Genomic DNA, 10,434 nt, shown 5'->3' with positions numbered 1-10,434 from the left:
ATTGGAGAAAGAAATGGCAACCCACTCCAGTGTTCTTGCCTGGAGAATCCCAGGGACGGGGGAGCCTGGTGGGTTGCCGTCTATGGGGTCACACGAGTCGGACACGACTGAAGCGACTTAGCAGCAGCAGCAGCAGCAGCAAACATCATACTGAAGTCAATTCTAAGGACCTGTCTAAGACATTTTCATTAAGTGGGACTAGAGTAGATTCCAGATTTGTATTTAGAAGAGAATTTGACATAAATGACCCACAAATTCACTTTAAGAGGAAATAATAGCAGATAGAGGGCAGTGATTCTCTGAAGGAGAGCAATATATCTGCAGCATTTGAGAGGTTTTCAAGCTATGCTCACCCTGGCTTCTACCATTCTGTGACAGATAGACTCTAGGGTGGTCACCCACCTGACATTCATGACTTTGTGTAATATCCTTCCTTTGAGTGTGGGTGAAACCTGGGATTTGATTTTGACCAATGACAGAAGTGTTTGTATTTCACTTCCGTGATTATTGTACACTATATAAGACTCTATTTTGCTAGCCAACTGGCTCCATGCACTCTTGCTATCCTAGAAGTAGTAAGCAATCATGTTGGGAGGACCATAGGGCAAGGAATGGACAGTGATGTGTAGGTGATGGCTAGCAAGACGCCTAGGCTCTTAACCCTCAAGGAAATATATTCTACAACCCACCTAGTCTTCTTGAAAGCTTATACTTTTGGAGTCAGGACTCCAGATAAGAACAGAACCCAGAAGATACCTTGATTGTAGCCTTGTGAGATCCTTAGCTGAGGACCCACTAACCTATTCTTGTACCCCTGATCCAGGGAAACTTTGATGTAATGAGTGTGCTGTTTTAATCCTTTAACTTTGAGGTAGTTTGTTACTTCACATTAGATTACTAATATTATATATATACATCCCCATCTTAATTTAAAAATATTTCTCAGTGAAAATTTGGTTACAGCCCTTGAAGATTTTTTATTTAAAAACACCCACTAGATTCTTATTATAAAAAAGTAATGCTTCATATATCATTCGAAAACTTGTAAAATGATTGCCCCTTCCTCATGAATAGACGGTGAGGCTAGAGTGGATTTTAATACATTATGCTTCCCTAAGGCACTTTATTATCATATCAAATTCCTATATTTTTGCTACCAGAATTTTTTGTATCTCCCAATGCAATATATTGCTCTAGGGATTTGAGATCACATTTGGACAGAGAAAGAGGAGAGAGAATCAAAATAAGGAATGAACTTTGGCTAATGAGATTAAGCCATCATAAAATGTATAAAACTTGTACATAAAATTTATACTGTTCAATCTGGATCAACTGAACTGTATGAGAGGCAGTGAAGTGAAAGTTGTTCATTCATATCCGACTGTTTGCAACCCCATGGACTGTAGCCCACCAGGCTCCTCTGTCTGTGGAATTCTCCAGGCAAGAATCCTGGAGTCGCTTGCCATTTCCTTCTCCAGGAGATCTTCCTGACCCAGGGATTGAACCCAGGCATCCTGCATTGCAGGCAGATTCTTTACCATCTGAGCCACCAGGGAAGCCTGTATGAGTGGGAATACAAGTATATATTCAGTATGTGTACTGTTGTCATTAAGAAAAAAAAAGAAGAGAATTTCTGTCAATTAAGGAGTTTATTTCAAAGGGAGTATATTTCCTTTTGGAAATTAGTAACTTTGATTAGGAATCAGGATGCTATAAATTTTATTCTTCCGTGAAAACAGAATTTGGTATGCACAACTGCCATAAAAGAGGAATCAGATTGCTCTAAAACTAGTGATAAATATTCATGAGAATAATCTAGACAGATAAGAAAATAACTAGCTTTATATGTAAGCTTATTTATCCCCTTATTTTAGAAGGGATTATTTTAGTAATGTGTTTAGAATAGTTAAAATATCTTGAACCAGAGTTGAAGAAAGAAAACACAAAGTTAGTAAGTATTAGAATTGAGGACTGTGTTGAATATTCCTTGAGCTCTGAAGGTAATCCAGACCCTCAAACAATGCAACTCTTTCCAGGAGGCCGGATGTTCTGTCAAAGCCTCTTTTTAGTTTCAAGTTTTAACAAATATGGAATTTAATAATTCTTGTTTAATCACCCAGTTCGATTTCTTTTCTTTTCATCTTCCAAACTTTGTAACTGAGGCTCCTTAAAGTTCACCTCCAGGTTCAGTCCATGACTCCTGGTTAATGTAAGAAAGACTTGAGCAATACTTCAAGGCCATGAGATGCATGGGCTTATCTACGCTGGTTTTTGGCTTCATGCCCTAATTTCAGGCTGCTTTGGATAGAGTTATAGCTCTGTATTTACTAGGTTTATAATCTTATGGACTTTCTTAACCTTTCCAGCTATATTTTTCTGCTCTCCAAAATGGAGATTATAATGACTCCTACTTCATAGTAACGCTCTGAGAATTAAACAAGACACTCCATATAAAGTACATAGAACAAATATACTCTACAGTGTCAATAAAAGTCGGTAATGATGTGCTTTTTCTGCCAAAAACTAGGTTTTTTTATTGCCTTTTCCTAGGGCCAAACATGCTTCTCAATTCAACCTTTTTCTGCTTTGGTTCCCTGGCTGTATGTTTCACTTGGTTGAACATCCTGTTCCCTAACATTCTGCTAGTGAGTCTTCCTAGATGGTCTGCACTTCCTTTAATTCCCTAAGGTTGTATTCAGTCTCAGTCCCTTGCCATGGGTCCTTGGATATGTCTCTGTCATTCTCTGCACATATATTTTAGCCTCAATATTGTCCCTATTTGACTTTAGTGTAGCAGACAATTTATTAGATTGGATGTCAAGTATCCTGAGTTTTAATGCTGCCTAACCCACTGATTCCAAATAGGAAAAGGAGTACGTTAAGGCTGTATATTGTCACACTGCTTATTTAACTTATATGCAGAGTACATCATGAGAAATGCTGGGCTGGAAGAAACACAAACTGGACTCAAGATTGCCGGGAGAAATATCAATAACCTCAGATATGCGGATGACACCACCCTTATGGCAGAAAGTGAGAGGAACTCAAAAGCCTCTTGATGAAAGTGCAAGTGGAGAGTGAAAAAGTTGGCTTAAAGCTCTTCAGAAAACAAAGATCATGGCATCTGGTCCCATCACTTCATGGGAAATAGATGGGGAAACAGTGTCAGACTTTATTTTTTGGGGCTCCAAAATCACTGCAGATAGTGATGGCAGCCATGAAATTAAAAGACGCTTACTCCTTGGAAGGAAAGTTATGAACAATCTAGATAGTGTATTGAAAAGCAGAGACATTACTTTGCCAACAAAGGTCCGTCTAGTCAAGGCTATGGTTTTTCCAGTGGTCATGTATGGATGTGAGAGTTGGACTGTGAAGAAAGCTGAGCACCTAAGAGTTGATGCTTTTGAACTGTGGTGTTGGAGAAGACTGTTGAGAGTCCCTTGGACTTCAAGGAGATCCAATCAGTCCATTCTGAAGGACACCAGCCCTGGGACTTCTTTGGAGGGAATGATGCTGAAGCTGAAACTCCAGTACTTTGGCCACCTCATGCGAAGAGTTGACTCATTGCAAAAGACTCTGATGCTGGGAGGGATTGGGGGCAGGAGGAGAAGGGGACGACAGAGGATGAGATGGCTGGATGACATCACTGACTCGATGGATGTGAGTCTGAGTGAACTCCGGGAGTTGGTGATGGACAGGGAGGCCTGGCGTGCTGCGATTCATGGGGTCGCAAAGAGTCGGACACGACTGAGTGAACTGAACTGAACTGAACACACTCCAATACTCTTGCCTGGCAAATCCTGTGGACGGAGGAGCCTGGTAGGCTGCAGTCCATGGGGTCGCTAGGAGTCGGACACGACTGAGCAACTTCACTTTCACTTTTCACTTTCATGCATTGGAGAAGGAAATGGCAAGCCACTCCAGTGTTCTTGCCTGGAGAATCCCAGGGACGGGGGAGCCTGGTGGGCTGCCATTTATGTGGTTGCACAGAGTCAGACACGACTGAAGCGTCTTAGCAGCAGCAGCATGCCACTAATAAACTGCATATTTTTAAATGATTGATTCTCAATCTTGACTAGATATTAGAACTACCTATTGTTGTTTGTTTTTGTTTAGTCACTCAGTCATGTCTGACTCTTTGTGAACCCATGGACTATAGCCCATCAGGCTCCTCTCTCCATTGGACTTCCCAGGCAAGAATACTAAAGCGGGTTGCCATTTCATTCTCCAGGGACTCTTCCCAACCCAGGGATCAAACCTGAGTCTCCTGCATTGGCAGGCAGATTCTTTACTGCTGAGCCACCAGGGAAGCCCAAATGAAAGTAATTAATGGTTAATATGAGGATGAGCCCCAAGCCCAGAATGGTGATCATTCTAGGCAAACAGAGCCAGATATGCAGTTGGTTTAACATTCATAAATCAAGCGTATACTGCACCCTGTTTATAAAATGAGGGAGAAAATTAAATGATCATTTCAATAGATGCAATAAAAATATTTTTTAAGATTCAAAGCTCATTTTGAATAAAAGTCTTAGTGGCCAAAGATAAGAAGGGGACATCTCTGATCTGATCAAGGGAACTGTAGTGAGCTGAGTTGGGGCCCCAGAGATATTTACACCCTAACCCCAGCCTGTGACTGTGTTATCTCATATGGAAAGGGGACTTCACAGATGTGGTTAAGGACCTTGAGATGGGAAGATGGTCCTCTATTATGCACGTGAGCCAATATAACCCAAGGATCCCTACTGAGGGAGGCTTGAGAGGAGGAGTGGCTGCAGATGCAGAGCTGGGATGCAGTTAGACACTGGAAGGTGCTGCTCCTGGGGGTGAATAGATTTTGCTAAATATTAAAAATATGGCAGTCATTAACCCAGAAATTATGGTTAGTAACTTTGGAGTGTGCCTAAGATTATAAGAGTTTTGTTTTGTTGTTCATTTTTAAACATACCTATGAGAGATACCAGAGAAGGCAATGGCACCCCACTCCAGTACTCTTGCCTGGAAAATCCCATGGATGGAGGAGCCTGGTAGGCTGCAGTCCATGGGATCACTAAGAGTCGGACACAACTGAGCGACTTCATTTTCACTTTTTACTTTCATGCTTGGAGAAGGAAATGGCAACCCACTCCAGTGTTTTTGCCTGGAGAATCCCAGGGATGGGGGAGCCTGGTGGGCTGCAGTCTATGGGGTCGCACAGAGTCAGACATGACTGAAGCGACTTAGCAGCAGCAGCAGCAGCATGAGAGATACTGATTCATAGCCAGGATTAAAAATTACTTCTTCATTCATTTAAAATTTACTCAGCCAACTTTCATTGAAATCATAAAATTAGTAGGATTTGAATGTACAATACCTAATACCACAACATCCCTACCTTCATCCTGCCTAGAGAGATAACAAGTTGGGGCTTTCTCTATTTTCTAGTAAAATTTTTGGCATATCAGTTCAGTTCAGTCGCTCAGTCATGTCCGACTCTTTGCGACCCCATGAATCGCAGCACGCCAGGCCTCCCTGTCCATCACAAACTCTGAGAGTTCATTCAGACTCATGTCCATTGAGTCAGTGATGTCATCCAGCCATCTCATCCTCTGTCGTCCCCTTCTCCTCCTGCTCCCAATCCCTCCCAGCATCAGAGTCTTTTCCAATGAGTCAACTCTTCACATGAGGAGGCCAAAGTACTGGAGTTTCAGTTTTAGCATCATTCTTTCCAAAGAAATCCCAGGGCTCATCTCCTTCAGAATGGACTGGTTGGATCTCCTTGCAGTCCAAGGGACTCTCAAGAGTCTTCTCTAACACCACAGTTCAAAAGCATCAATTCTTTGGTGCTCAGCTTTCTTCACAGTCCAACTCTCACATCCATACATGACCACTGGAAAAACCATAGCCTTGACTAGACGGACCTTTGTTGGCAAAGTAATGTCTCTGCTTTTGAATATGCTATCTAGGTTGGTCATAACTTTCCTTCTAAGGAGTAAGAGTCTTTTAATTTCATGGCTGCAAATACCATCTGCAGTGATTTGGGAGCCCCCAAAAATAAAGTCTGACACTGTTTCCACTCTTTCCCCATCTATTTCCCATGAAGTGATGGGACTGGATGCCATGATCTTCGTTTTCTGAATGTTGAGTTTTAAGCCAACTTTTTCACTCTCCACTTTCACTTTCATCAAGAGGCTTTTGAGTTCCTCTTTACTTTCTGCCATAAGGGTGGTGTCATCTGCATATCTGAGGTTATTGATATTTCTCCCAGCAATCTTGATTCCAGCTTGTGTTTCTTCCAGTCCAGCGTTTCTTATGATGTACTCTGCATATAAGTTAAACAAGCAGGGTGACAATATACAGCCTTGACGAACTCCTTTTCCTATTTGGAACCAGTCTGTTGTTCCATGTCCAGTTCTAACTGTTGCTTCCTGACTTGCATACAAATTTCTCAAGAGGCAGATCAGGTGGTCTGGTATTCCCATCTCTTTCAGAATTTTCCATAGTTTATTGTGATCCACACAGTCAAAGTCTTTGGCATAGTCAAATGTTGCTTGGCCTTAAAAATAGCATGTTTACTATTATGAAACAGCTGATCTCTGTTCCTTGTCCCAGGAATCCCTATGAAATATTTTTAGTGTAAAACAGCATCATTCCATTAGTCTTTTGTGTATTCCCTTCGTTTTTAGGTGTTTACTTTCTAATAAGGGTCTTTGGTATAATATAAATTTCAACATAGAGTGAAATTTTCATTCACTTAATATGTGACTATGTCAATTCCCTTTATTTGCATATATACTGAAATGCAGTGATCTTTGATTTCATAAAACCAGGTTTCACAAGATTTTTTTGCCAAAGAGAATAATAAATGTATATTGCCTGATTGTGTCATACTCATAGATATACATAATCGAGGTAATGATAATAACCTATTCAAGAGAAACAGCCCTATAAACTTCAAAATAGCCAGATAGCTCCAAAATAGCTGCATTCATTCTAATTCATACTTAAGTCCCTTGTTATCACTTGATTAACCAAAGTTCCCTTTAGTTAATTTAGTTAATAAAAATTGTGTAGGCCTGAATGAAGCAGCTTAGCAGAACAGCAATACTGACAAGACAGCATCTTACACCATTAGCTAACATGGGCATGAAGGCAGTGACCATCTACAGTGTGTGAAGTGCCACAAGAAGTCATCAACAGGGGAGGGGAGTTATGTCAGTCCAATTTCTTCAAGAACACTATGTGGGGTTTCAGCTTCCTCCTGCAGTAGATCAACCTGCTCAATTGCTTTAAGGACATTCTTGGGTATTTCCTGAACTTCTCCTCCCAAAAGAAACTCATCCAAAACAAAATAAGCCTTCTCAAAATTAAAAATGGTATCAGATTCACACACACTGCCAAAATACTTGTCAACTAATTCCACATAGCGATGAACTATTTCCAGGGTAATTAGTTCATTGTCCTGATCCTCAATAGCACAGCAAAAATACAGACTGGCATATCTTTTGTAAACAACCTTCAGATCTCGCCACTCAAGAAAGCTGCACATTTTAGGTTTCCACGGTAAAACGGTTTGAAGAAGTTCTCTTATGATCTTTTTCTTCTCTTTGCCTGATAATGGGACACACCATCTCTATAGTCGACCTAAAGAGCAACATAAACTGCATGGCGGCTGCGGGACATGCGCGGGGCAGAGCTTTGCCATGGCGGCCGCAGCGGCGACTGAGGGCCAGCCCCTGTCGCTGAGCTGAGGAAGAGAGGCCATTTTGCTGTCACTTTATAGATTATTTTTAGGAAATACAGAGTTCTTAAAGTCTCTTGTATTTTTAGATGATTGTGTTTCTAAGTCTTTAGGAAAGGCCTTTGTACAGTTGGAGAGGTCAATTATTAGAATGCGTGGCGCTCCCATTACGTCTGAAGAAATAGCCTTTAACCAACTGAATGTACAATGAATAAATTGGTATGTTAAGTATGTGACCATAATCCTTCTGTGCTGGTTGACTAGATAAGAATAGGCACGTGACTCAAGGGCTTCCCTGTCATAATACATTCTTGGTCAATTAGTTTCATTCTCAAAGGAATTTGAGTTAAAGAATATTGGGTAAATATTTACAGCTGAAATGTAGAGATCATTACATAAAGAGGAGTTGGCCGAGTGGTGCAGGGCATGTTTAAAAATCAGTTGACTATTTATGGAGCATGCCATGTCCAAGTGACTAGAACTCCGCACTTCCTAGCTTATATCATTTGCTTTATTCATTTAAAGTAGATTTCTGACAACCATATACATTTGTTTGCATTCCATGAAGTGGAGGACATCTGAGGTGGCTGGGCTGTCATCTGCAGCCTTTAGAAATTAAAGAAGAAGTGGTTAAAACATTGGTATTTGGGCTGGCTTTCTGGTCATTCACCTGAACACCAGAAGAAAGAAGAAGGCAGTTGCCAGGAAAAGACATTAAAATGAAATGAGCTTAACTTTGTATTAAGGATATATTGGCTATTTTTGCTTTTGGTCAGATCAAAAGCATTTATGCACTTTATCAAAGAATTAAAAACCCTTCAGGTGAGGTTCTGACTGTTGGTACCTTCAGTTCAGTTCAGTTCAATCGCTCAGTCGTGTCCAACTCTTTGTGACCCCATGAATCTCAGCATGCCAGGCCTCCCTGTTCATCACCAACTCCCGGAGTTCACTGAGACTCACATCCATCGAGTCAGTGATGCCATCCAGCCATCTCATCCTCTGTCGTCCCCTTCTCCTCCTGCCCCCAATACCTCCCAGCATCAGAGTCTTTTCCAGTGAGTCAACTCTTCCCATGAGGAGGCCAAAGTACTGGAGTTTCAGCTTTAGCATCATTCCTTCCAAAGAAATCCCGGGGCTGATCTTCATAATGGACTGGTTGGATCTCCTTGCAGTCCAAGGGACTCTCAAGAGTCTTCTCCAACACCACACTTCAAAAGCATCAATTCTTTGGTGCTCAGCCTTCTTCACAGTCCAACTCTCACATCCATACATGACCACTGGAAAAACCATAGCCTTAACTAGATGGACCTTTGTTGGCAAAGTAGTCTCTGCTTTTGAATATGCTATCTAGGTTGGTCATAACTTTTCTTCCAGGGAGTAAGCGTCTTTCAATTTCATGGCTGCAGTCACCATCTGCAGTGATTTTGGAGCCCCCCAAAAATAAAGTCTGACACTGTTTCTACTGTTTCCCCATCTATTTCCCATGAAGTGATGGGATCAGATGCCATGATCTTTGTTTTCTGAATGTTGAGTTTTAAGCCAACTTTTTCACTCTCCTCTTTCACCTTCATCAAGAGGCTTTTTAGTTCTTCTTCACTTTCTGCCATAAGGGTGGTGTCATCTGCATATCTGAGGTTATTGATATTTCTCCCGGCAATCTTGATTCCAGCTTGTGCTTCTTCCAGCCCAATGTTTCTCGTGATATACTCTGCATATAAGTTAAATAAGGAGGGTGACAATATACAGCCTTGACGTACTCCTTTTCCTATTTGGAACCAGTCTGTTGTTCCATGTCCAGTTCTAACTGTTGCTTCCTGACCTGCATACAGATTTCTCAAGAGGCAGGTCAGGTGGTCTGGTATTCCCATCTCTTTCAGAATTTTCCACAGTTTATTCTGATCTATACAGTCAAAGGCTTTGGCATAGTCAATAAAGCAGAAATAGATGTTTTTCTGGAACTCTCTTCCTTTTTCGATGATCCAGTGGATGTTGGGAATTTTGTCTCTGGTTCCTCTGCCTTTTCTAAAACTAGCATGAACATCTGGAGGTTCATGGTTCATGTATTGCTGAAGCCTGGCTGGGAGAATTTTGAGCATTACTTTACTAGCGTGTGAGATGAGTGCAATTGTGTGGTAGTTTGAGCATTCTTTGGCATTGCCTTTCTTTGGGATTGGAATGAAAACTGACCTTTTCCAGTCCTGTGGCCACTGCTGAGTTTTCCAAATTTGCTGGCATATTGAGTGCAGCACTTTCACAGCATCATCTTTCAGGGTTTGGAATAGTTCAACTGGAATTCCATCACCTCCTCTAGCTTTGTTCGTAGTGATGCTTTCTAAGGCCCATTTGACTTCACATTCCAGGATGTCTGGCTCTAGGTGAGTGATCACAGCATCATGATTATCTGGGTCATGAAGATCTGTTTTGTACAGTTCTTCTGTGTAATCTTGCCACCTCTTCTTAATATCTTCTGCTTCTGTTAGGTCCATACCATTTATCTCCTTTATCGAGCCCATCTTTGCATGAAATGTTCCCTTCATATCTCTAATTTTCTTGAAGTGATCTCTAGTCTTTCCCATTCTGTTGTTTTCCTCTATTTCTTGCATTGATCACTGAGGAAGGCTTTCTTATCTCTCCTTGCTATTCTTTGGAACTCTGCATTTGGATGCTTATATCTTTCCTTTTCTCCTTTGCTTTTCGCTTCTCTTCTTTTCACA

The 10,434-nt window shown here is 41.2% G+C and overlaps 1 protein-coding gene across 1 annotated transcript; it reads right to left on the bottom strand.

Moving 5' to 3' along the window:
• Positions 1-7,101: 7,101 nt before the first annotated feature.
• Positions 7,102-10,019, bottom strand: LOC102399018 (AP-1 complex subunit sigma-2-like). The gene is given in 2 exon segments (XM_045166354.1): positions 7,102-7,610; positions 9,970-10,019. Coding segments are annotated over 2 exon segments (471 nt in total). The 3' UTR covers positions 7,102-7,189.
• Positions 10,020-10,434: the final 415 nt, after the last annotated feature.

Source organism: Bubalus bubalis, chromosome 8 (assembly GCF_019923935.1).
Source record: "Bubalus bubalis isolate 160015118507 breed Murrah chromosome 8, NDDB_SH_1, whole genome shotgun sequence".
Lineage (NCBI taxonomy): Eukaryota > Metazoa > Chordata > Mammalia > Artiodactyla > Bovidae > Bubalus > Bubalus bubalis.
The sequence above is the reverse complement of the archived record's forward strand: the minus strand, read 5'-3'. Positions and strand labels throughout refer to the sequence as shown.